At 44.4% G+C, this 26,472-nt stretch overlaps 9 protein-coding genes across 9 annotated transcripts; 4 read left to right on the top strand and 5 right to left on the bottom strand.

Annotated features, from left to right (window-relative positions):
• Positions 1-705: 705 nt before the first annotated feature.
• On the bottom strand, positions 706-5,232 carry LAJ45_06775 (uncharacterized protein; the record flags this gene model as incomplete). The annotated part of the gene is made up of 10 exons (XM_046116337.1): positions 706-717; positions 789-790; positions 931-3,290; positions 3,353-3,356; positions 3,918-3,934; positions 3,991-4,015; positions 4,268-4,444; positions 4,501-4,619; positions 4,684-4,758; positions 4,817-5,232. 10 exons carry the CDS (start codon positions 5,230-5,232, stop codon positions 706-708), a joined length of 3,207 nt encoding a protein of 1,068 aa, XP_045970540.1.
• A 718-nt stretch (positions 5,233-5,950) lies between these two features.
• Positions 5,951-7,735, bottom strand: LAJ45_06774 (uncharacterized protein; the record flags this gene model as incomplete). The annotated part of the gene is made up of 8 exons (XM_046116336.1): positions 5,951-6,256; positions 6,320-6,715; positions 6,772-6,966; positions 7,026-7,112; positions 7,190-7,236; positions 7,343-7,570; positions 7,629-7,651; positions 7,701-7,735. 8 exons carry the CDS (start codon positions 7,733-7,735, stop codon positions 5,951-5,953), a joined length of 1,317 nt encoding a protein of 438 aa, XP_045970539.1.
• A 54-nt stretch (positions 7,736-7,789) lies between these two features.
• Positions 7,790-10,087, bottom strand: LAJ45_06773 (uncharacterized protein; the record flags this gene model as incomplete). The annotated part of the gene is made up of 6 exons (XM_046116335.1): positions 7,790-7,880; positions 7,951-7,957; positions 8,276-8,617; positions 8,672-9,679; positions 9,741-10,019; positions 10,075-10,087. 6 exons carry the CDS (start codon positions 10,085-10,087, stop codon positions 7,790-7,792), a joined length of 1,740 nt encoding a protein of 579 aa, XP_045970538.1.
• A 1,661-nt stretch (positions 10,088-11,748) lies between these two features.
• LAJ45_06772 (uncharacterized protein) lies at positions 11,749-12,616 on the bottom strand (the record flags this gene model as incomplete). Its single annotated transcript, XM_046116334.1, has 3 exons — positions 11,749-12,209; positions 12,366-12,384; positions 12,449-12,616. 3 exons carry the CDS (start codon positions 12,614-12,616, stop codon positions 11,749-11,751), a joined length of 648 nt encoding a protein of 215 aa, XP_045970537.1.
• A 716-nt stretch (positions 12,617-13,332) lies between these two features.
• On the top strand, positions 13,333-14,819 carry LAJ45_06771 (uncharacterized protein; the record flags this gene model as incomplete). Its single annotated transcript, XM_046116333.1, has 4 exons — positions 13,333-13,742; positions 13,799-14,068; positions 14,123-14,422; positions 14,483-14,819. 4 exons carry the CDS (start codon positions 13,333-13,335, stop codon positions 14,817-14,819), a joined length of 1,317 nt encoding a protein of 438 aa, XP_045970536.1.
• Positions 14,820-15,539: 720 nt separating this feature from the next.
• Positions 15,540-18,100, bottom strand: LAJ45_06770 (uncharacterized protein; the record flags this gene model as incomplete). The annotated part of the gene is made up of 11 exons (XM_046116332.1): positions 15,540-15,636; positions 15,697-16,565; positions 16,618-16,697; positions 16,756-16,769; positions 16,824-16,859; positions 16,925-16,949; positions 17,088-17,633; positions 17,702-17,834; positions 17,904-17,946; positions 17,998-18,010; positions 18,073-18,100. 11 exons carry the CDS (start codon positions 18,098-18,100, stop codon positions 15,540-15,542), a joined length of 1,884 nt encoding a protein of 627 aa, XP_045970535.1.
• Positions 18,101-18,512: 412 nt separating this feature from the next.
• On the top strand, positions 18,513-19,173 carry LAJ45_06769 (uncharacterized protein; the record flags this gene model as incomplete). The annotated part of the gene is made up of 5 exons (XM_046116331.1): positions 18,513-18,684; positions 18,738-18,762; positions 18,851-19,010; positions 19,065-19,072; positions 19,134-19,173. The coding sequence occupies 5 exons, from the start codon at positions 18,513-18,515 to the stop codon at positions 19,171-19,173; spliced, it is 405 nt and encodes a 134-aa protein (XP_045970534.1).
• A 2,007-nt stretch (positions 19,174-21,180) lies between these two features.
• Positions 21,181-22,637, top strand: LAJ45_06768 (uncharacterized protein; the record flags this gene model as incomplete). Its single annotated transcript, XM_046116330.1, has 3 exons — positions 21,181-21,602; positions 21,668-22,446; positions 22,510-22,637. The coding sequence occupies 3 exons, from the start codon at positions 21,181-21,183 to the stop codon at positions 22,635-22,637; spliced, it is 1,329 nt and encodes a 442-aa protein (XP_045970533.1).
• A 1,428-nt stretch (positions 22,638-24,065) lies between these two features.
• On the top strand, positions 24,066-25,592 carry LAJ45_06767 (uncharacterized protein; the record flags this gene model as incomplete). Its single annotated transcript, XM_046116329.1, has 5 exons — positions 24,066-24,160; positions 24,221-24,316; positions 24,367-24,750; positions 24,817-25,214; positions 25,270-25,592. 5 exons carry the CDS (start codon positions 24,066-24,068, stop codon positions 25,590-25,592), a joined length of 1,296 nt encoding a protein of 431 aa, XP_045970532.1.
• Positions 25,593-26,472: the final 880 nt, after the last annotated feature.

Below are 26,472 nucleotides of genomic sequence, written 5' to 3'. Positions count from 1 at the left end.
CATCCATCCATGTGCGCCTACTACTTAAGTAGTACTTTTCTTGACCGGAACACTCAAAGTAGAGGGAGATTTGATCCCTATCCTTGAGGGTTGAACTTGGCTCTCTCGTGTTTACCGTCTCTCTTTTGGGGGGGGGGGGGGGATCAAAGCCTATATATATAACGTTAACGTCGACAGCCCATCGATTGTATACATGGATTAAGTATTTTTGATTGGTAAGAGGGATAGAGGATGTTTCCGAGAATACAACTTAAATAGGCCAGTAATATTCTCGGATAGTATAGAGTTATCATACCGGTTTTAGGGCAGGGCTGAAGGTAGCTGTGTCATGAGGTATCACTCGATGGTTTATTTATTAGCTAGGATGTAGCTCGGGAATTCATGTATATATTAGGTTCTCCCCGGAGTCCCCAACACCACCGATCTTTAATAACTATCTCTTAATAACTCCTCTGAAGTGCCCAATATATCGGGTCTCAGAGGAATTTAGGGCTCACCTAATTAATTACATCAAAATATATCGCATGATTTTAACTGGATGGGATATCGGGTGCACAGATTGTAACGAAACTAAAAATAATTACAGGTATATAGATATGTAAGAGAAGGGATACATGCATTTTGGGTGTCAATATATACATGTAGACTTGCTGTCTTCCATTTGATAAGGACTTCGAGCTCTGCGATGAGCCCTTAATCTCGGTTTTAATAAATAACCTTCAATGCACCACATGACATAGAACAATTAGTAATAAAAAAAGTTTTGACGGTCATAAATAAGAACTTACAGCTATAGAACCAACAAATCATAGTCCCCGTCATCTCCCAGCTGTCGGGACCCAGTCGGGATTTCACATTACTTCTGTTATTGTTCTGACCTTCGAGCTTCGGCATTCCGGTCAAAAGACGAGATCCTTGTACGCGCAGAACCTTCAGGGGAAGTCCCGCGGCAGGCAAAAGAAGCTTCTATGGATTCTTCTATGTCCGTTCGTGGCTTTTTCAATATATCTTCTGAATGGCTTATCTGCGCCGGCGTTTCGTTTAGTCTCGCTCGCTTGTTCCTATTTAAAATTCTAGCGTCCGGTTGCTGTCTTGTCTTTTCATCTGGTACTGCCTCCTGGCTCTCTGCCTGTATTGTACTATATGGCGATCTATACCCGTGGTGTGCTACCTGTCCTTGAGACGCTTGCATATTACCCGTGGCCCAAACACCCGCTCTCCTCATAAAATCGCCCTGGCGAGTTGTGCTTACGCCTGTGTCGTGGGGTATAACTGATCTAGGCGGATGAGGTACTTCGCTTTCAAGAATCAATCGTGCAATCTCGGTGTGGCCCGTAGAGGCCGCAATATCAGCCGCTGTTTGTCCAGATATTGTTCGAAGCTCGATGTTGATATCTCTCTCTCGGAGAAGACGCGCAATCTCATAGTGCCCCCCTAGAGTCGCAATGTGAAGAGCTGTTTGCCCGAATATGTCCTGGAGAGAAATCTCCGGGCGCGCCTTGGTGTCAAGAAGTGATTTTACAATCTCGTAGTGCCCTCCAGATGCTGCGCCATGGAGCGCTGTTTGTTTATAATCACCCGAAGTTTTCCAAATATCGACACCTTTCTTGATGAGTAGGCCAGCAACCTCCTTACTGCCCAGAGATACTGCTAAGTAGAATGCTTCTGATCCATGATCCTTGAAAAGCGAAAGATCGGCCCCCTCTTCGAGAAATAGCTGCAGGATGTCGATATTGCCTCTAGATACTGCCTCGTCCACGGCTGTAAGCCCACTATAATCCTGAATAGAGATATCTGCCCCGTTTTCGAGAAGTGCCAAGATGACGCCACGATAGCTAACATTGGATTGATACTTTTGAACACTTGAAGGATGAAAATATCCATGTTGGCCTCCTCGCGATGCTAGATGGAGTGCTGTTCGCCCATGATTATCCTGAATGGAGATATCGTCAGCCGCCCCAGCTCTTATGAGAAGCTGCACAAATGATTTATGCCCTCGAAGAGCTGCTTTATGGAGTGGTGTTGATCCGGAATTGCTTTTAATAGGAATACTAAAGTCTATCTCGTTGTCGATAAACAATTGGATAACTTCATCAAAGCCATGGGTTGCTGCTAGATGAAAGGCTGTGCAACCGGACTGATCCTGGGCCCATACATCCGCACTATCACTCATCTGAAGAATAAGACTCAATGTCTCCGGATTCTTTCGAAACCCCAGGACTGCGGAATGTATTGCTGTCTGGCCCTCATCATCAGGAGTAGAAATATCTGCCCCGTTCTCCAGAAGTAGAGATACAACTCCGTTGTGGCCTCGGGACACGGCCATGTGTAGTGCTGTTAGCCCTACTTCCCCGTCTTGGATAGAAATATCCGCCCCGTGTTGGAGAAATAACCGAACAACCTCAATATTGTCTTTTATCGCCGCAAGATGAAGTGGTGCCATTCCATTATCGTCCCAGACTGAACTCTCAACTCCGTTTTCAAGAAGGATTTGTATGATCTCTCTTGAATCTTCGATAACTGCCTTATGGAGGTTGTAACTGTTTAGAGGAGAACGATCACATCCCATTTCCAGTAATTGTCGAGCAATAGTATAAAGGCCCATATCAATCGCTGCTCCTAGCGGCATATTCGAAGGCCAGAGGTGGAGCCCGCAGCCAGGCATAATACCACGGTTTAATTTCTCAAAGAGATTGAGGAAGGAAATGGCCGTTAAAGGATGATCACAACACCTCAAGTGAGAAAATACATAATCACAGGCGTATCCTAGAAACGTATGCAATCCAGAACCATCTATCCTGAGGAAATTATGACAACTGAAATCATCGAATAAGAGATAACTAGCACATGCTGCTGCTATCTTAAAGTTCGTGTCCGCAGGAAGTATACTGTTCTTCAGGATGTATTCCTGGATTGTATAATGGGTAAATCGGGCTGCTCCGTTCTTGTCGATTTTAACCAACCCGGCACAGGCATCCAGCAATATCGACTGATCGGGTAGGTCCCTTGCATCAAGTCCACTTGCATCCAATGTGATAGAAACCGCTTCTCGAATCTCTTCCACTGTCAATTTTCGTTTAGCTTTCACAAGCCATGAGAAAACGCTTAATGCCAGTTCTTTGCAGCGTCCCGGCTTCCTATAGATGATATTCATGATTATGTCGTAAGTAAAATCCAAAGGCCTCGATTCCTCATATCCTAGAATATTGAGCCTGTCTAACTCTGTGAAGATTTGATTTACTGTGGTTTGTTGACATATATGTTCAATATGAAAAATAACACGGAGAAATCTGCAATAACCAAGTTAGTATATAGAAATCCATGCATATAAAATCCAATTACATGTACTTACGTTCCTTTAGCACATTCAGCAAGCTTGCGTATAATCTTGTTTTTGCATTTGCTTTGCTCAATGAGGCACTTTGCTCGTGCGTTCTCGCCTACCTTCTTCTCTATATACATTCCAATATCTTCTTGGTGTGCTGAAATTTCTACCTTAGGCGCATGTTGAAGGTACCTTTGAATATCCTCTGGGTATGGCTGGCTTGTCAAAAAAATACTAATTTGTTGTTTCTCTTCCAAGAGGCGTTGAAATGAACTAAGTAAATATCCTCGCCCACTGTCTTGGTCACATTCGTCCAAAGCATCAAAAACCAGAAAGACTCGACTAAATTTCCCACACGTTGCGAGAAAAACACTATACAATTCTTCGAAATTCGGTTTTCTTTTTTCTTCTCTTTTCAATTTGCTGTAGAGTTTCCTGGTTTCTTCAGGAAGTGATGTCGATGTCTGAGTGGAAAGTTGTTTGATTAGGCTTGCCATAACTTGGACAGGCCCCTGTCGATCTTTTTCGATGTAGTCAAAGTATATATAAGCCAACCCATAGTTTTCTGACGAGGCTTTAATCGTCTGCAAACGATCAATAACCAGTGAGCTAGGACGGTGCTGTTAGACTGGATATAGCCGATCTGAATCGTAACAAAGAGCTACCTCAAGTATGTTTTTCCAGCACCAGCTATTTGGTCCATAGAATTAGTAATTTGATCTGACCTGCTCGGCAAATTTAAAGACCAAATAATCCAGTTTATTGGGTCGGTTGATTCACACCAACACGGACACATTAACTGTAAAGAGCCCCATAACCAGATATCTGTGAGCTGGCCGAGTACATACTCCGAAACCACACATGCTCATGTGGTGAAGAAACGGCTGCAATAAACCGGATTATTTGGTCTTGTGGACAGATTTAAGAATTTGCTATACATACGAATTCCATAACCCCAAAGCAATAAATAATCTTGACGTCCTTTAATCCAGTTTTCGAATTCGAGCGTCTCCATTAGCCATTTCCCAGTACCTCTTAGTCTTTCCCCACTGATCTCAAGATGTTTGATATCAAAATTCCCAGGAAATAACCAATTAAGAATACTATTTTGATCCTTTTCTGAAGTAAATATATTAGCATCAATAATTGGTTTATCTTTGAATTTTCCCCCTTACCGATCTTGGCTCGATCTTGTCTTTCTTTCCTGGTGGACTGACCCCTATAATCTGTTTGAAAGCTGTGTGCGCCGAAATTTGATTCCTGGGTACACGCTCTAATTTCCTCCGATAAAGACCTGGCTTAGGTGTCAAAATAGTTTGAAGACCAGATATCGATTATATAGGCGTAGGTTTGCTTACACGCGTGAAGACTCATCCGGTAAGCTGTTTATATTGGTATCCCGGGCATGCCTCTCATTGCCTTTTGAAAGGGTGCTATTAGGAGGTCAGCACAGCTTCCTGCTATAAAATGAGAGATCTAGAGGTAACTCACGATTGATATGTCGTCAGAATTAATGAGAAAAGACTATTATAAAGTACCAATTGGGATATCCACTTCATGGTTTCCCTCTTCTTTAATGGCCACACAAGACACGTCATCTTTCCCCGGATCCGTTTCTTGAACTCCAGCTTGAGCTTCAGTTGTTTCAAACCAAGCGTGCATTCTGACATTAGATCATTCTTACTGCCTAATACTGCATTTGGGGCTGTTGAATTTGTTGAGTTCTGCAGATGGTCTTGTAACATAAAAAGGACATTACTGAGCGAGAGAAGTTCGTTCAATAGCTGCCGAAGATCGTCTGGGGCGTTTTTTATGCCTGCGATATACTCATAACCCAGCGCCACCAGCTTCTCTGTAAGTTGTAGGATATTAGTAGTACTTTCTGTAACACTAAAAGCCTCTGCCATCGTGGCTGTATAGTAGCCGGGAACGCCTTAAGGTGAAAAAAGAATTTAGACGGTAGGTAGCCGGGTTTCAGGGCTCAATAAGTGGGGATGGTCGGATATATATGCAGGATGTTCGATGTTGGAAGTATATAGCACCGGGCTGTGCTATATGTACATACTTGTTCTCAGCCTTGCTCCTGCCGTGCACGTACGTCTGCATAGATCAAATACTGATTGGCTGGTTAACAATTCGGACATACTAGGTACATGTATGTTCCTTGGGATTTCTAACCCCATGCCCATTTCCTGCATACTTGTCCCACTCTGCAGAATAGTACATATCACATATGGGAATATCTCAACGATAACACCCACTGGTGGTTACCTGTTTGTATCCAATGTCAAAGACACACGGCTTCGAGGTTGTCTGAGACGCGGTAACGCAGGGGCATTTAAGCAATCCATCCAGAAATTCTGCACGGATCCTTGTGCCTTTGCCACTCTCTCCCTGATCCGGTTTCTGGACCATTTTAACTCACTCAAATTAGGCCTGCAAAAAAAAAAAAAAAAACACCATAGTACTCAACTACCAAGAGGTACGAATGCAAAAAGAAAAACAATTTTACTGTTTACCGGTATATAAATTCTTTCCGCTAGCCATGCTTATTCACCTGTTCAATCACCCTTCCACTCATACTAATTTCTACCTCTACTTTCAAATATCCCATCTTCTGAACTTCTACTGACCTGGCCCACCCAACAACGCAAATCTTCTAACAATGCTAGGTCCTATCTCATCATATTCGGCTTTGGTATGGCAGTAGCTTCTGAACTCTGGGGTCTGTCCCAATAGAGATCCACCAAACCATGGACCGTGGCGCTGTCTCTTGTGTGTGATAACCTGGACCTCAAGGCCTCCAGATTTCACTCCACCAGACTTTTCCTCCGACTTCTTGATACGCGCATCAACCAGGTGGCGGATATCACGTTGGAGACGGCGGCCAAAATCTTTGTATAGAGTAGAACCGCCGGAAAGAACGATATTCTAAAGCAGTTAAGTAGTGTGAGCTTTTATATATATATAGGAATTCTCTGTATTTAACTGTACCTTATATAGCCCCCTTCTCACATCAATTGGGCTGGACTGAATAACAGTATCCACAACGTTCGGTAATGGTGTCAAAAAATCACTCGAATGAATTTCCGGATTGAAGAAGATCTCTGGCGCCAAGAATCGTTCATAACCCACATCCACTGTGACGCTGCGGCCACCGGCTTGCTCGACAACATACTTCTGGAACCGTTCTGGCTCTTTATCAAACCGTGTAAATTCCTTCACAATGTCGGGAGAGACATAACAAAACTCTTCCTTGATGCGCTCGGCTGTCTTCAGAGATGAATCCGCTTCGCCACGATCACGTAGGAGAGATTGTACGAAGAATGTGATGTCGCGACCGGCAATAGGGATCGACTTGATGGATGAACCAATGACATAGCCCTCGGCCTATATGAGACGTCAATGGGTGAAGTGCAATTCCAATTGATCATATGGAGACGTACCACCGGGATAACATGAGTGACACCATCACCAGAATCAATCACAGTTCCCGTCAAACTTCGGTCTTGAACCTTGCTACTGGTCCAACTCGCTGCCAGTGCTAACACAGCCTGCACGGCAATATATAAACCGGCACAATTGAAGGTTTCGAACATGATTTCGGCTGTATTTTCACGCGATTCTGGGGGGTTTAGGGGCTGTGGTATAAGGGCTTAGCATCTTCGTACGTTGTAGAATTATGGTAGATGGGAATTACCGGTTCAGTGAGGAGGAAATAGTGGTCCTCAGGTTCGACTCGAAGGTACTTAAAGATGGAATTCTGCCAGAAGCGCTCCATATGATCCTACAAAGCTAATTAGCAAATACAACCCCCCCCCCCCCAGCTACCATTGAACTTCGAAGCAACTGTAAAGCACATACCCAGTTATCAACCTGGCCGTGTCTAATGGGATAGTGAACTCCATATCCTAATAGCACATCATGTCAGCATTATGGCCCACAGAATTGTCCACCAAGCTAACTCCTTTGTCTGTCCCTCCTCCTTAACCGACCAACAAAATAGCAGATTCGTACCCGGTCCACTGCCTTGTGCAAGTGCTTCATCACCAATAAAGTAATCCAAATCCTCGGTACCCCTCTTCGCACTTAAATGCCCACTCGGTCCGGCTCCTCCGGTAAGGTACGATGGCTTCTGAGCCACTGCCGGTCGTCCCGAACCGGAACCACCCCCTCCACCTGTGGGACCTTTTATAGCGATGGCAGTGGGAAAGACGAAGGATGGGGAATCGTTCCCGGCAAACCCTATTTATGAGCTATTAGCATGCTGGTAGAAAGCATTGAACAACTGACATGGACACACCTAGCTTCGAGTAACCCGTACCGCTGTGGACAGTTAGCTTAAGTAAACGATGCATTAAACAAAGGTGCTCACTTGTCCATGACAACGGCGGGAGTTTGATTAGCCATTTTGATGAAGCTGGAGAAAAAAAAGACCCAGGGGAAGAAGAGAAGCGTGATAGGTTAGAATGCTGATGCTGTTGTGGTTGAGAGGTTGGTGATGTTCCTAGCACCAAGCGGGGGAAGAGTTGCGTAGTAGGTGTGGCTTGAGCGCCTGTAGGGTGAGGGTTCAGCAGAGCCTCCGTCAGCTACAGGTATGTACTACATGTATGTACTATACTCACGCGTAGCCTTAGCGATAAACCTTAACAAGTACTTAACTGCTACTATATTATAAGTTGTTGCTTTCGTATACCGCCTGTTTCTTGGTGACCCAAACACTGGTAACAATAACACCTACATGTAGATGACAATTGCCCCGCGTTGATACTCATCTACAATTATTCAAAGTCATGGATTTGATATCAAGCAACTAAAATAAACCTGAATGAAGAGAAACAAAATCCGGCCATACATGCAAGGTGATGAAATAAACTAAGAAATGCTATAATCACGTCTCCTTCTTCAAAATCCAAACCATTTCCTCAATCCTCACACCTACCCAGTAACCCTTAAATATGTTTTCTCTTAACCCATACCCATCCTCCAATGCCCTCTTCCACCACACAGTTGAAGGTTCCATTTCTTTTACCAACCCTAACTCCTCTGCTTCCTTCTCCCCTATCCCTATAGCACCTACATGAACAACTTCACCGGGTTTATAAATTTTAACACCCTTCCAACCAACAACACTATCCACAATCCTCCATTTCCCAATAACACGCGAAACATCACTGGTGACGGCCCAATCGATATCTTCCCAAAATTTCGCCGAAAGTAAATCATCTTCGTTCTCTGTCTTATCAAATACAACCCCTTTGATCGCTGTGTTCCACTTATCGTTTTCTGTAGCTGAAAGTGAGATCAACGGACGTTCTTGTAGAAACCGAGTAGCACCTGTCATACAAACAAATGTGTCTAGGTGGACGGTCTCTACCCCACTTACTCCCTCTTTAGTAAAAACATGATGTAGCTTCGTCACTGCATCCCCACCGGGATAGTTCCACGAGCTAATGAGCATCATACCCATCCCCCCCAATGCCGCCAGCACGATGGAACCGCAAGTTCCCATCGCCAGGAGTGCATATATGGCGTTCTTGGTCCTCCTGTTCCATATCCACGCATTTCCAAGTGCGCCACATAGCGTTAACGCAGGAATTATGTATACAACAAATCGCCATTCTTTGTGTGGCAGATACGAATATACCGCTACATAACCCAACGCCGGGATCAGGAGCTCTTTTGCAGTCTGTGAAAACCCGTAAAGGCAGAATGGTAACGAGACGAGTAATACCGACGGGTTTAGTAGCAGCTTTGGTAACGAAGAGCTGAAATAGTAGTGCCACACAGAGACACCCCATTCTGAAGACTTATTTTCAATGGCATTGTACAAGAATCCCGATAATTCCGGCCAGATCAAGCCTGTTTTTTCGGTGAGGAACGGGGTCGTGAAATGTCTGACTTCTGGATTATGGGATTGCCAGAAATATGAATCAACTGTAAGTGTTATTGCAAGACCCACTGAACCCCCAGCAATTCCGGCAGGAATAACATCTCGAAACAAAGAGACACGACGTGTGAGGAGTAGTTGCAAGACTACAAAAAAGAGTAATATTGCGAGTTCGGAGCGGAATACTACGGCAGTAAAGGTGAGAATATAGATTCCGAGCTTATAAGTCCCTCTACGTTGCTTTGGAGTGAATCCAGGGCGTGGAAGGAGGAAAGATAGCGCCGTGGTAGAAAGTATCAAAGCAAAGGTATTTGGTAGTGGTCGTGAAGCGTAATACGGTAGATGGAATTGCGATATCTGAAGGAGAGTGTAGAATACTGCTGTTGTACGGCCGTATGCACGACGTATGGCGCGAGTATATAGGATCAGCGAGAGCGCAGTGAGTAGTCCAAGGACACCTCGCACTAAATACATTTCACCTATCAATACTTTTTCCAGTTCAAAAACTGAATTTTAAATACGCACCGATAACCTGATCGTTTATGAAATCCCCAAATAGATCAATTATTGGCTTACTGAGTCCAGCCAACACAACCGGGCCAACGAAGGTCCTTGGGACTACTCCAGGGAACTCAAAATGATCATAATCCTGTACGAGAGACGCTGTAACGTTGGTTGTCGATATACCATACCGCAATATATCATGGGTCGCTTGCAAATTGAACGATTCTTCGACTTTCGTGTATGGTGCTACCAACAGGTGTAGAACTATCACGGTTACGTGAAGTAATCCAAGGAATATATCTACACTATGGATTAAATTCTGACACGCATACAGCTCACCACGGACTTAACAAACCTAGTATCGCCATACTTCAAGCTAGCAAGACAATATATAACAGGTGTTTAAGCTCGTTCTAACCTGTATGGTTTCCCCTGAGCTAGCTTCTTCCTCGGAGACCTCCAATCAATAAGACTGGATTTTCCTTCTTTTCGGCCCTTGCAACATGCAGAGAATACGTGAAGTGGCGCTCACGTTGTAGTTATATCAGTAGAGTGCAATTTTGTGTATGTTGGTGTAATATTGGAACGACTGCTTGTAACGGCCATACAAAATGGTATCCTTATCGTGCTCTGATATCGGGACACAGGCGAGATGGTTGAACGTTGGGGTGCCTTGGAGCCGCACTAGCACTCATGCGTCGTCATTCAACGTCGTGCGTGTCTTAGGATCTAATCTTATCGTTCAATAAATCGGCTGGGGCGCTCCCAAAGCTGAGTGATCCCTCATGACTAGAGCTTATATATAGTACATAAATTACAAATTTAAAACGTACCTACACCTCAAAGCTAGTCACCCTTTTTCAAATGACTGTACAACTACAAACTATTACAAACCTTACAAAATCGATGCAATAAGATTTAACAGTCAGGGGAAATATCTGAAGGTCTTGAAACCCAAACTAATCACTATAACAATATATTGTGCTGTTTTCTTTCTCTCTTTAGAAAATGTGCGGAGACCTTGTATTACATTAATAGGATCTTACATACATGGTGATCATGAATACATATAATGTAGAGATCATATGTCTTAGCTTAAAATGTGTGCCCCAAAGTACATGTAGTATATCTTTTATATCGAAGATTTCGTGGTTTTAATTTGTGGAAACATCACATGCACCCAATTCCCTTCATAAAATGTCAGTACCTCGAGGCCTGCCCGGTCTACTCGCACACGGAGAGTGTTCGATCACACATGTAATTTATGCACATACATGTTTTTGTAAATATTCTACGTGAATTTTGATACCTTCATCATACTGGATCTGCATCCGGAGTTACACTACACTTAGCAATACTTGATTAATGATCGATTAACGTCTTTGTGTTTATAAGGGCCCGTTTGGGAGCTGGCTTCAGTAGAAAACAACGCCCAACCATCCTCCGTTAATGGTTGTGATACGGAGAAATTTCACGAAACGGAGTTTTAAGCGAAAAAGTAGGTCCTAGTTGCGCATGCTTATTGGAAACTTGCGTTTTCATGGCCCGCAAAATGGGTCTCCAAACACAACCCATTTTCTCAGAACGGAGCCTTAAGCCCCAATAACTCTGTTTTGAACGGCTCTCAAACGGGCCTAAAGATCCTGAGGTATTAAGTATTCGAACTCGACTTAATTGTAAAATTATTAAAGTATTCGATTTGGGACTAGGGTCGGGGTAATTTTAGCTGGTTCTAAGTTTTATAAACAGCCTCGAAGAGGAGTGAAATCGATTAATTCATCCCACAAACCCAGAAGAATAATGGTTAAACAATGCCTGTAGTTTTTAGGCCTATTTGACCCTTAAATAAATTCAGGATATATGCAAACATGTAGAATTGTACGCAATGGACCAGAATGGCGAGTGTCAACTCCAGATCACACATAAATAGATTCAAAGTTTTGTACAGATCCATTTGAAGCGTCTAATACTATACACCGATCTGTGTCTAAAATTACTCTCCATTAAACTCGTAACTCGCCACTACCATTTAAAATGAACCCCTGAACTGATCCAAAACTTGCCTCACCAAAGGTCTTGGTGCTGTGGGCACAGCTGTCTGGGCTGCCCCTGTCGTCACTCCGTCTTGGTCCCTCAACCTTCTCCTTAAAGTTTCAAACTCGCCAGCTTGGCTATCTGTAAACAGCCAACTCGGCAATCTCCACTTACTCTTCGGCAAAAGATCCATTCTCCATGCATAACCAACAACCCATCCTACAGCAGCAGAAAGCATGGATCCAGGAGGCTGGCAGAGTGCCAGTTGAGCAGACAGGAAGTAAACGTAAAATTTGTCAGACAATGTGATGCCGGGAGCATCGGCATCGCCGTCGGCAGAGGAGCTCGTAGTGAGTAATTTAAATTTGTAGATGCCAGGAATACTGGCGTGGTATTGAGCGAGCGCAGCGAAGATGATTGGTGTTGGCCCTGGAGGGAGATAGTTCATATGCCATGCTGTGAAGGGCCGGAAGATAAGCGCAAGGAGAATAGGTGCTATGACCGAAGTTGCAATGAAGGAGTAGACAAGAAAGGAGGAGAATTTGCGCGTGCCGAAAAGGCGCTCGATGGTACGGAGGTGATAGATTACTAGGGAGGCAAATAAGAGCTCACCGGCGTTGGCATAGCATGTCTGCGGATAACTGTCAGGTCCGACTCAGGTGACCATGGGAAGGGGCTTAAAAGCAGGAACACACCTGCCATATCAATACGCGCCATAGCTGTCTATAGACCCAAAGATGTGGTACAATTTGGATATGGAAGTAATGCTTGACATCAACGATTGAGGCCAAAAGAGAAGTTGCGACAAGAGTAAAGAGGAACGCTTTTGAAACAGGCGCCGAACGAAAGCCGGATTGCTGCATGTTTATTTTTTTTGAACTGTTTGAATCTGAAGGAGAAACTCCTAAGATAAGCCCGCGAGGGGTCCAGAAATTCAATCGTGTCGTTAAAAGGATAATTCCGGAGATGCTCTTAGCTAGCTCTAGTCTTCAGGTGTGCCTGAACTTGGTAGGGTAAAGGCCACGTTTGGGTTAGGGGTGATTGTGTAAATGTGCGATGACAAATATGACCTCGGCGCGCGGCGGGCAAAGCTTGATTCGCAACTCTAGTTAAATTCTCACAATGGATTGGATTACCGACATTTCTGGGTTATACGCCCATGGGCTTAAAGCAAAGTACTGGTAGAAAATGCTTGCTGATTTGCTTAAGTCACGAGAATACCAGTTTCCTTTGACTTTTCTCCCACCACTTTGCTTTAAGCTCATGGGCGTATAACCCAGAAATATCGGTACTCTATATCACTGCTTTAAGAGGATTCCAGCTCTCTGGTAACCTGATTGGTGGAGTCTAGTAGCCATGATCTACGAGCACTGACAATACTATGGGTCATGTGACCTGGATTTGGGGGCTAGCCGTGGCTGGTAGAGATGCCCCTCGATGCTCTCAGCCACATGCACCCCGCCAAAATAGTTTAACCGTTGATGCTTAATCTAAAACAGTCATACGAATAAACAGATCCACTGGATACGTCCCCTCTTTTCAACAATACTCCAAATACCAAGTGGCTCGTTTTTAAAAGATGGCTACAAACGATCCTCAGCCCCCAACTCTAGAGCCTAATGCTCTCCCTACGACATCCAAAGAAGTTCCTGTCTCTACCGAAGTTCCTGCTAGCCAGGAACAGAAGATTGACCCCTTCGACGTTAAGGGCGCTGTAGTTGATGGCAAGGTCCTGGCGATTGATTATGAAAAGCTTATTAAAGATTTTGGTACCCGTCGTATCTCACCCGAGCTTTTGGAACGATTTGAGAAACTCACCGGCCACAAACCTCATATATTTCTGAGGAGAGGAATGTTCTTCTCACATAGAGATTTGGAGAAAATTCTCGATAGATTTGAGCAAGGGAAACCATTCTTCCTATACACTGGGAGGGGGCCTAGTAGTGAGAGCATGCATTTGGGTCATATGATTCCTTTCATGTTTACGAAGTAATTACACACTAGGAATGTTTGGTTTTTGCTGCGCTGACCTGGGCAATTATTAGGTGGCTACAAGACGTCTTTAACGTTCCTCTGGTCATCATGATGACAGATGATGAGAAATTCTTGTTCAAACAGAACCTCACTATTGCAGACGTCAAGGGCTTCTCTCGAAATAACGCTAGGGATATCATTGCTGTTGGATTTGACGTAAAGAAGACCTTTATCTTTTCCGACTTGGATTTCATGGGAGGAGCCTTCTATGAGAACGTCGTCAAGGTCTCTCGGTGTATCACAGCAAACCAAAGTAAAGCCACTTTCGGTTTCACCGATATGTAACTCTCTCGTCCTTCCCTAATTAGAAAGTATATGTTAATTAAGATGAGTAGTGACAACATTGGAAAGCTTCACTTCACAGCTATTCAAGCCTCTACAGCTTTCGCCACAACATTCCCTCACATTTTTGGGGAAGATTTCAGTAAAGTCAAAGACATCCCTTCCTTGATTCCATGCGCCATCGACCAAGACCCATACTTCCGCCTCACTCGGGATGTAGCAGGTAGACTTAAATACCAAAAACCTTCTTTGATTCATGCTCAGTTCTTTCCTGCCCTCGGAGGCCCTGGAAGCAAGATGAGCGCATCAATCGATACCAGTGCTATATTCATGAATGATACCATGAACGCCATGTATTCCTCCCCTCTCTCCTGATTCCAACCGAGTGCTAACCTGTGATCTACTCTGCACAGTAAAAAGAAGATTAATAAGTACGCTTTCTCCGGAGGACAAACCACTACCGAAGAACAACGCAAGTTTGGTGGCAATCCTGACGTTGATGTGTCATTCCAATACCTTACATTCTTCCTTGAAGACGATGAGGAGCTCGAATCCATCCGACAAAGTTATCTTAAAGGCGAATTACTCACGGGCGAGCTAAAGGCAAGATGTGTTAAAGAGCTACAAGGGTTTGTTGCCGCATTCCAAGAAAGGAAGAAGGCTATCACAGACGAGGTCGTAAAGAGCTATATGACCCCGAAGCCGCTGGAATGGAGCCAGGGAAAGAAGCTGGATACCGTTGTGGCTTGATGACAATATTTACTTGTAAATATGATCAAAGATTACATCTCTGAATTATATGATGAGCCCTGGTGTCGCAACTGATACCAGTCTAGTAAGCCCCAAAAGTATTAATTAGTGCCGGATCATAGGATATCACTCGATGATTCCGATCTCGCAAGCGTCACCGTAAAACCCCAGTAGAAAAAGACATCAGGTCATGTGTTTATGCTACATTATATTTGATGTTTATCCAGAAACTCAGCGATTTCTCCGGCATTGGCTGGAATATCAAATAGATTTTCCGGCCGTTTGTACCATCGGTTGTTGTAGGTTGCAGACCACGGTGGTGAACCATCACCGTTTCCTAAATTCTTGTTAAGACTAGAATCCTAAGTAAATATAATTGTACCCACTCGAATATGAATTACAGATGCTCCCGGCTTCAAAGGTGATTAACTATATAGTTGACGACAAAGACCTATGTAGTAGTATTTGAATCTACAGATATTTTAACAAAAAAAAATTTCCGGAATCCATCAAGCGGATATACCAATTATTTGGACGCTAATTGACATATGGGATAAATAATTAATGCGACAATTAACTCTATATTTATAGCCCAGAATGGTGAGATATGCCCATTATAGAGAGTATCTCTATCCGTACAGTGTTGTAAATCTTCCTTTTTAATTACTATTCGTTGGGCGTATTCCCACCTAGAATACGGGGGAATACTCAAGGGGCGATCTAAACTTTAGGTTTATCACTACTCCACTTGAAAAAATTGCATCTCCATTCTCCTGCCTGGCCACTAGTGAGCTTGCTCCCACTAGGCCCAAGTGGTCTAATCAATGCATTCATTATTATAAGAAATTATAAATTATAAAGAAGAGGAAACCCTTACCTCGAACACATCCAAAACGCTCTACCGACATTTGGGCCAGGTTTCTTGGTTATTAACCTGATACAAGGCTCGTTATGTGCCTCACATCTCGGCACAGCAGGCCTTGTGAATAATTGTGACCATTTTTCCTTAGATTCGATGGGATCAACAAAAGGAAATGCGCCTTCCCCCTCTTGAAATGGCATTATGAGCCCACTCTCTGTCAATGCCTCATCTATGTATGAATCTTGGGTCGAATCTACATCCTGCAATTCGGCGTCGATGTTGGTTCTCGAAATCGAAGCGGATGGGCCTTTAGGACTTTGCCGACTCGACGAAGGTTCAGATGACGTAGTTGAACTCTCCTGTGTAGATGTTTGCTTTTTAAAGAAACTCACTAAGCTCTGCTGGCCATGAGATTTCTTAGGGGTCGCGTTAACGGGTTTCTTCCCGGGTGGGCCCGATGGAACGATTTTTTGCCGTTTTGCTGGCGGCCCGACTAATGGCAGGCTTTTATGAAAACTAGAAAGCTCTCTCGTAGTGCCTAAAGGCGCTGAAATCGCTGGGTCATATTGCGTGGATCCGCTAATAGTCGCAAAGGATGTTCCGAGCGTGTTTGAGAGTGGATGAGTATTAAGAGCTTTTTTCGCTTGGAGACTGGAGCTTGGTTGGGCCGCAACTTTTGAAAACATGTCCCGTATATTCTGCCTCGTAGCATACTCACTAGATGCTTGTGCAGATAGCTTTAACTTCGGGGCGGTTTTATGAGGCAGGCGCTTTCCATCAACAAAAAGGCCAGGGGGGTTTACAATATCAAGAAGATATTGCTCACGTTCCCCGACGATTATTTTCTCACTGATTACTCCATAGACTGGGCAGTGATCGGAACCCTGAGTAGAATTAGCTTTATGAAGAGATTTAAAACGAGACGTAAGTCACTACCATCAAACCCTCTTGTATATTTGCTTCTTTAAACCATGTTCTCATGTCTGAAGAACATAATACATAGTCTATGCGCTTCCCTATAGACATGGTAAACCTTCAGCAGTTGTACGATGTGTTATTCAGATGTGTTAATACCGTAGTTTCCTGGCCTAGAAGAAACATAAAGGCGTTAGATTTTGATAACAATACTTTCTGGAGCTCACTTCACTTCAAGGTGGATATGATAATAATAGGAATATCTGTGTTTTGGAGGCTGGGTGCTCAGTATCTCGCAATACCAATTCCCCGAAGCTTTATAACTGACCTTGCGTTTTCTTTAACAGACCAACCTATGAGTTGGTTAGCAATGATATCCGCCGATAAATGTCATTAGAAACCCCTCGAATTTGATATCATATTGTCGGAAACAGCGCTCGAAGAAGTCTTCGGCCTCAAAAATCGCCAGGTTTGAGCAAAATATGACTTACACGTGTACATCCCACGCCTTTCTGGGAAGAACTCTCTACAAAGGTCGACCATGACACCATTAGTATGTGGCTCCAACAAATTGTGAAGAATTTGGCGTGTTGGCGTGTCTTTGTAATTGTCTAAATTAGATTCCATCATAATTTCCTTTGCAGCGGCATTATCAATCTCATCTCTCGCAATGTTCATATCTCCAACGACTATTACTCTCCGCTTTTCAACCTCTATCAAGTTTCGAATCCGTTCATCCACTACCGCAGCGAACGCAATACGGATATCGTCCCTAGCTGGGTCCGTATCCGCTGGACAATATAAACCGATTAGGATGAATGCCCCAAAGTCTAAGATAAGACATCGGCCTTCACTATCAAGTAAGGTAGCTTCCTCGGGCGAAAGCTTGGGATAACCACCAATGCTCTCAGACGATGGCAAGGATAAGTATGTCATTCCGTCGCGACCAGGGGGTACGAGAATTCCAGTTATGCCTTCCTCGGCGTTCACGGGATTGCATTTTGATTGACGGGTATAGATTGCTACACCGCTATAGCCTGCATAGCTCCGTGTTGGGCTTCAACAACGGTTCTCGTTAAAGAAACACATCTACACCAGATCATACCTTTCTTATGCTTGGGAAACGTACAGAAGCAATCCCAGCCCGGAACTAGGACCATGTCATCCTTAAGATCTTTCTTTTGTATTCTAAGCTCCTGGATGCAGACGATATCGGCTTCTAAGGTGTCGAACATTGCCTAATTCATGGAAAGTCACACACTTGATAAGAATGAGAAACATGCTGTTTGATATTGAAGAAAACATACTTGGAAGGTCTTGCCAAACCACGGGTGGTGTGAAAATGGATTTCTGGGAATTGAAATCAGATTTGCCTCAGAATCTTTGGTCAATTTTCCTCACCGAATACCATTGACTGTAGCAAGACCATTGCGCAGTCAGTAAACTAGATTCCTTAGGTTTAAAAGAATTACTTACCATTCCATGTTGTTATTCGTAAACTCATTACTCTATTTTCTTGACTTTGGTTTTACAAAGAATGGTTAGGTACCACTTGGTTACAGTGTTTTCTAGGCTTGGGGGGGCGGAAGTCATGAGGAGACGCGACATCTTTATGATATCACACGTTCTAAGCTACATACGTGTTTCACAACACTAGAAATATTATTCAAATTTTCTAGCTAAAGAATTTTTCACCGAGAACCTTCAGTACTGTTTCTTACTCTTAGAATATTTATGTAATACTGAGTTCCTCTTCCACTACCCCGGAGCGCCGATGCCGTCATCGGTTAGACCATGACACATTTATTATATAATATAGTCCGAATCACAATCTTGAAAACCTCACCCCATCGCCCCACGCCATCCTCGGCCAGATTTTCCCCTCAACGTTTCTGTTCCGAACTCAAACAATCATAATGCTCTCCACTCAGACCCTCGCCCGCGCAACCGCCCGCGTTATCGCAAGGCCACAGCAATCGCGTATTGCTCTCCAGGCCAGAAGATTCGCTTCCGAGACTTCCAAGGCAACTGAAAGTACCTTTGTCAAGGAAAGAGAAGCTGTCAAGCACCATGCCGCTGAATCAAGTGGTTCGTTTCCTCAATATGATACTAATCGATGAAGTCTACTGACATATATCCAGAACTCTGGCGCAAGATCTCCCTCTAGTTTGTCTTACCTCAGCCCCATTTCAAAAAAGCGACATATAGCAGAGATTGAATGATTTTGACTCAATCATCCTTGATACAAATACAGTGTTGTTCCACCATGCCTAGTCCTCAGTTCTATCAACGCCTACAATCTTTGGAACGAACATTGGGAGCACTGGAAACACATGCCTGCCCTTGAGGAGCGTGCTGAATACCCTTACCAGAACATCAGGTCCAAGAACTACTTTTGGGGTGATGGTGATAAGGTTAGTTCTCTGTCTCTAGTTTCATATTCTGTTGAAAAGTGCTAATGATTATAGACAATCTTGTAAGAACTCGCCAATGATTGATTACGATGCTTCAAAGCTGTTGCTGACTTCTGGAATTAGCTGGAACGACTCAGTCAACTACCACAAGCGGGACGATTAGTTCACTCGTGCGAGTAGGGTAGCTCACCCACAATTCAGTCACAACGCGGTGGCAGTCAAAAGCGGCCATCGATGTAAATCTTTTAGAATAGCAATACCATTGGGCCATAAGATTTGGGTTGTCTCTTAGTAAATACATTATTCTTTTTAAACATCTTTTTTGAATTAGAGCCTCCGCTTTTGATAGGCATGCACATACGCTTCTCGATAATAATCTCGTGAAAACGTGGTCGATTCCCACCAGAACCCTTAAAATAGGGTGCCTAACTTGCCATATCTTGGCAGATAGTTTTTGAGACAAATGCCTGCAGTTGTCAAGTTTTGTCCGTTAGCGTTTGCTCTGATCAACCACTAAGCTGTAATCTATAGAGATATCAAATATCAGATGAGGCATTCTGCGAACCGCAATTACACCTTGTTATGGCGAATGCACTCTACATTACATGTTCGACTCAACAGCAATTTGTAGAAGCTCATAAAACAGAAGCCCAGAGCAAAAAGCTTAAGTTGTCCTGAATATTAACTTTCACACCCTGCTATCTATATTAGATACATGTATATACTTGAAATTACTTGTATATTCTATATTTATTGATCATGATCAGGGGCTCGTGCCTACAATGAGCATTTAGCTACGTTTTAATCTGCTGTATAGATTTATGGAGAAATAAAGAGCCTGCTGTACGTGACAGCTCTAATAGAAACCTCAGAGCTTATATAATGCACACTGTAAAGTAAATACCTACTTTACATGTAGTGCAGAGTGAAACCCTCGAAGACATAGACCCTCCCTCATTAATTTGGAGACGACGGATAACCTCATCAGGCAATCATTTAGAGTTTCTGTCATGTCATCGCATGAAAACAACAAACGTGTATGTACATGTATGTATACTATTTTGTTTTCATGCATGCAGGGAACAGCAATACAAATTGATAATATTCAATGGAAATGCCGGTAACTACACACGCAAATCACGCCGACTAATACTATGTAGCGTTTCCATGGCTTTTTTTGGATGCTGTTTGGGTGGTGACACAGTTGACGGTGGCGGGCAAAACGTACCAAGAAGGGTTTAGGGTGCATAGCTTTCCCAGCCTGGTCAAACCCGGATCTTCGTCACCCTCCTTCACCCGTTCTTTCCCCCAGCTGCGTGCGTCTCTTTGCTCGCGTACTCCCATTTCAACCTCCTTTCCCATCTGCTCACCCACTCCTTGTCCCCCCCTCCTCCTTAAGGTTTCTCTTCATCCATCTCCTTCCTTGATTTGTAACTTCTATTCGTTATCTTCCATCAATCGATCCAGGAAGACGCGACTCACTCCAGCTTCACCAGCCTTCCCACTCAAGACTCGTATCATCGAGTACTATCGGGCTCTGATTGTGGACAAATTATTTCTCTTCTGTTTTTGAACTGAGACGACATTCTGTTTCTTTATTCTCTTGTTGTCGCTGGTGCAGCACACTGACAAGTCTTGTATCCTCGCCTGTGAGGGAAAACAATCATTTTTGCTGGGGATATAAAGATCATTTCTTGGTGTAACAAGCAAGCGAGTGAGCAAAAGACTATCCTGTGCTACGAGAGAGAGAGATATAGACAGAAGCAAGCTAGTATTCACACTTTCGGCAGTGTACGTATCACCACCCTTTTTGTTCTGTATAGGCTTGGGTTGCGGTGAACCCAGCCTGGGCGTGGATTTTGACAGCGAGATTTTGCTTTTATTTTCTGGCGTTTGGCCTTCCTTTTACTCCCCTGTTCTTTGCTCGCTCTGCTTTGCTAGACTTTGTCTTCATTCTTACGCGTTGTTTTACTTTCTATGCTGAAATCTGCCTATTTCACCTTGCAATGTCTTCTTGGAAGCTGATTTACGAGATGAATTGTACAGACCCTCCTGTAACTTGTTCCTTGACAGAGCAAGAAAAAGAGAAATTTGGAAGCAGAGCAAATCACCTAAAAAAAACAAAGCAGTCTATACTTCGCACATATCTCGTGAATTCACCCATATCAAAATGGCCGACGATTTCGACATCGATATCTATGGGGACCTCAATCCCGATGAACCCACTACAGCGTTCAAGAAGGAGGATGATGAGTTACTACTCGATGATCCTGGTAACCAGGGCGATTCAACCGAAGTTAAAACTGAGCCTACTGGTGAGGATACGAACATGGGCTCTGCCGCTGGTGATGGTGATAACTCCGGTAATTCAAATAACGTGAAAGAAGAGGAGAGTACCCAGCAGAAGCAAAAAAGAAAGGTCCCAGACGACAGGCCATATGACCCAACGGCAACCAGCGCCTTGTATATCGCTGACTTGCATTGGTGGACTACTGATGATGACATTCGTGGTTGGGTTAACCAGTGTGGCTGTGAGGAGGAACTCAAAGACATTACTTTTAGCGAGCACAAAGTGAATGGAAAATCTAAGGGGTATGTTACGACCCCGAAAGCCTTTATTTATAATTATCACACTGACATTCATCTCTCTTTATTAGGGTCGCCTTCGTCGAATTTACCTCACCCCAAGCAGCGGCCGCCGTCAAGCTCAAAATCGAGGCTGGTGGGAATCAACCAGCTTACATGGGCAAGCGTCATACTGTCTCATATACAAATCCTGCTGTTAATCCATTCCGCACTCTTCCCAAAGATGCTCCTCAGCGTGACAGGCCTCGTGATGGGTTCCAGGGTGGTAGAGGAGGAAGTGGCAGCAGCGGCGCCGGTAATGACCGTTCAGGACATTCTGCCCCTCCGAACATGCCCCCCGTAAGTATGAATACAGGTGGAGGTATGAACGCAGGAGGAGGTGGAAACTTTAGAGGTGGTAACCGTGGAGGATTTGGAGGTGCCCGTGGAAACATGGGAGGTGGAGGATTTATGGGTAATCGCGGCGGCGGTGGTTTCGGTGGACCCGTTGGAGCTCCGCAAGGCTCCCCGCAGCAAGGGTTCCAAGCCCCGATGACCGGCTTTGGCGCACAGGGAATGCCTATGCAGCAATTTGGCGGCGGAAATTTTCAGGGTGGGGGCAATTTCCCTCCTCGTGGCGGTATGAACCAGATGAGAGGTGCAGGTGGTATGCGTGGTGGTAGGGGTATGGGACCCAACGGTATGATGGCAGGAGGAATGCCAGGTATGGGCGGTAACATGGGCGGCGGTATGGGAATGGGAAACAACATGGGTGGGATGGGTGGAGCCATGGGTGGCCAGATGGGCGGCGGCGACATGGGCGCGATGTTCAATCCAATGGGAATGGGCGGTTTCAACCCTACCGGTATGGGTATGTATAACAGTCAAGGATTCCAAACCGGTGCGCGTTCACTTACCACCTATCCAACTGCAGCAGGACCTGGTGGCTTTCCAGCGCCTCATTTCAACCCGGCGTTTTTCCCTGGAGGACCACAGGGTGGAAACCAAGGACAGTGGGATTCCCACAATCCTCACCCCAACAAGAGACCTCGAAATGAGTAAATGTCTCCATTTTCTACCACTCATGAAAGTTACCAAACGATAAGCGGAACTTTCAGAGGCTAAGGCTAAAAAGATCACAATCTTTCTTCTACACTGGGTGTTTCTCATTTGTATCTGGGGGAATCTCTTTTCGCCTATTCCTTTTATACTCACATTTCCTTTGTCTTATGAAGGATTTACAGAACGATCTTGATTGAAAAACGAGGGTTTGTCTAGGGCCAGGAGGTTTTTTTTTCTCTTTTTTTTTCTTTTTTTTCTCTCTCTTCTTCCATCTCGCTTTTCGTCATATTATTTTTTCCACTTTAACCTTTGTCGCCCTTGTAGTTTTACTCTAAAAATCTTTTTTAGTACTTTTATAGGTTTTCTTTTTACTTCCTTTTCTTTTCCCAAAAATTGAATCTTGCCGCTGTTGGAGTTTTTGTGCTGTCAGGACTTTATCTCAAGTACTACTTTTATTGTCGTAACATTTCTAGGAATTCTTTTGTTCTTTTCAAGCCTGGACTTACTTGGACTTTGACCACGATTTGTTGGCATTGAGAGTATCACCACAGGATTTTCTTTTTTAGAAGTAATCACGTACGACGTAGTGTTATCTGAGTTTTCCAGTTCTTATGATATGGGAGAGAGTAAATACCAATCTAATGTTTTGCCTGATGTGATTGGCAGCTTCCGTTCTTGTGATGATTGTTATATGATCATGTCAGTGTAGGTACTCTAAATTATTCGTTTATCAGCCAGGAACTATCGATACTTCATCAGATATCACTCGGTCTCCAAATCCTTATTTGTTACCACGTGTATCCACCGATCCGTTAAGGAGGCACTCAAAACTTAGGGCCGAAGCTTTATGTAGATGCAATAAACATACACTAAGGCGCACGTCATGTTTGGCCAGCAGTGCGCTGTTTGACTATCAGGCTGTGGACAGCAAAGGACGATGCAGAGAGGCAGCCCGCATTGTGCGATCATGGAAGCACTCGTGATCGATCCCGCAAACAAAGGAAACAAATATTTCTGACACAAACAAAAGCTGAAGCTAGCCCCTCACACCCTCCATTATTCGCACATCATAGAAGTGTGCCTACGTACATATGCAGACAGGGATCTCCCCCGTTTGAAAAAAATAGAAAACCACAACACAGATCCAGAACCCGGAGGTCCTTATTCGTCATTTCTTTTTTCCGGGCCCAGCGACGCGGACACCCGTAACAACCAACAGAGCCTCTCGACTCGACACAACTCTTCTCCCAGACACAGATACAGCCCCCATACCTTAGCCGTCGACATACATCGCCCATCACGTACGCCATTCTCCTGAACGAAATAGAAATAGAATAAAGAAGCTGTCACCTGTCTACTCGCTCGCTTGATTACCCTCACCACATACCACGCAGCCCTAAACAAAACCAATACTCGAAACTGGTCGCGATGGATACCGCGAAATCGCTTGTCAAATGCGTTGCGCGCGCGTTCTATGATACGAAGCATATTTTGGTCGTGGATGCGCTCATGATACACAACGCGTATGTCCACTGAGTATAGCTACGGGGGGTTTCGGGGGAGTAAATTACTGATTTCTGTAGAGTCCGCGACGATGAGCTGGCGAGACTACTTGGCCTGCAGACAAAGGATCTTCACAAGCTTTGCGGAAAGTTAAAAGAAGATCGCATGCTCAATGTGTATGTTTCCCAGAGATTCCGAGTGGCTCCAGGGTAGCTGAAGAATGTAGACATACCCGTCCCGAGACCAAGGAGGGACAACAGCGCCCGGTGAACCGTACCTACTACTACGTTGAATTTCGGGGGACAATAGATGCGTGCAAATTTCGAATGCATGGCGTTGTGAAAGAGGTAGAGAAGAAAATGAACAAGGATGCCGACACAAAGGGATATGTGTGTCCGCGCTGTCAAAAGCGGTTCTCGGTACTCGATGCAGTATCACTGGATAGGGACGATGACGGGATGTTTGTGTGCGACCGGTGCTCTACAGGATTGGTAGACGATGATGATAGTGTTGAAGTAAAGACGAGTCAGGAGCGCTTAGGGAGATTGATGGAACAGATGAAGAAAATCATCGAGCTGTTGAAAATGATTGATGATGTGGTGGTCCCGGCGTATGTATCTCTGCGCACATTCACCCTTTCGCACCTTTATGGGGGTTCTTAACAGTGAATCTTTAGAAACGACTTTGATACTGCTATTGCAAACTCCGTACCCGTACCCCGCGACAAGAACCAGCTCTCTTCGATTCCGGCAAACAGTGGCAAATCAACATCAACTTCTCGTGCCAATGCAACGACATCTCTCGAGATCAACATTACCTCCACCTCCGACAAAACCGCCGCAGAGTTGGCGGCAGAGCAAGCCAAGAAGCAGATGCAGGCCGAGAAGAACGCACTGCCGGTATGGCATACACAGTCTACAGTTGACCCTACAGCCATTACTACGGCAGGTGCGAAAGAAGCCGCCGAAAAAGAGGCTAGGGCGCTGGACGGAATTGGAATTGCTGCAAAATCAAGAGAAGAGGAGGAGAAGAAGGCGGCTGCAGCGGAAGGGGCGAATGGGGTACAGGCAGATGGTACTATCTTCTCTATCTCTGTGTCTTATGTTAGAATTATATTGACAACCTACAGCAATCGCGGAATACTACGCTGCACTTGCCGCACAAAAGGCGAAAGAGGAAGCGGAAGAACAGGAAGAAGAAGACGATGATGACGATGATGAAGAGGAAGAAGACGCATTCGAAGACGTCGTTAATAGTAATGCCGCAACCCCGCCAGTGGCAGCTGCCGCAGCTGTCCTCTCAAAGAATGGGAATGGAAATGGGGGCACCAAGAGTGCAGACGATTCGGATGATGATTCTTCAACTGCGCCGGCGCAAAAGAAGCAAAAACTGGCAGAGCCAGAAGAGGAGGAGGATGACTCAGATGAGGAGGCAGATTTCGAAGATGTATAGTCGAATCTAACCTTCCCTTTTCAGTCTCCGGGCGGTACGTTTTATTTTATTTTATATCTCTTTTACTATTTATACAGACCTGTGGCAGTTTGGGTGGGTGAGTGGCCCAAAGATTTGAACATGAGAAAATACAGGGGAGAGAAAGCAGCTATTGCTTTGGACTTTCCCCTGGACAATGCTCACTAGAAACTTATAGATGGGTATGAAGGCGTGTCGATGAGATATTTATTATGGATCTGATTTTACTCTCGGAAGGGACAATAAGGACTAAATGAAAAGCTAGGGTCAGGCATATTTTACTCGTTCTTAATTTTCTTTCGTTGAGGGAGAACTTCTCTTAATTGGTGACTACCAGTCACTGCTGCGTCTTTCACTACTTGTTATCTCGTTCGCTGGGACGAGGGAAGTATAGATGTATTGGCGGTCTTCGTTGCACATAATGCAAGTTGATGCTGGGACATGTCTGGGAACTGCGCAGGTGGGATAATTCTTACATAGATGAAAAGAATCGATAAATTTACATCATAGAAAGTCACGGTAACTAGTCACGATCTGACCGGACATCGTAAACAGGGCTCTTGCTTGGTATTAATGGAAAAGAAGCCATATGCGCTTGATATAGCCTCAGAATTTTCTCTTTATCAGGTTTATTATTACCACTAAGTCTACGATTTCCTTAATCTCAGTCTGTTTTTTCGGTGGTTTAGATCGATCTCCATGCCTGCCTCCGAACATGTAAAAATTCCTCAATTAAATATGGAACGCTGATGACTGAATGGGCTGTGCTGCTGGTATCAATGATGCTCTTTCTATAGAATTTTCACTGTTGCCGTATATATATTGCAGGAATTGTCCTTTCAGTGCCTTCGGCCGAGTGATA

The sequence above is a fragment of the Morchella importuna genome, assembly GCF_003444635.1.
Source record: "Morchella importuna strain M04M26 chromosome Unknown Morimp01GS020, whole genome shotgun sequence".
NCBI classification, from domain to species: Eukaryota; Fungi; Ascomycota; class Pezizomycetes; order Pezizales; family Morchellaceae; genus Morchella; species Morchella importuna.
Note: the sequence above shows the minus strand (reverse complement) of the source record. Positions and strands in the feature narration are given on the sequence as shown.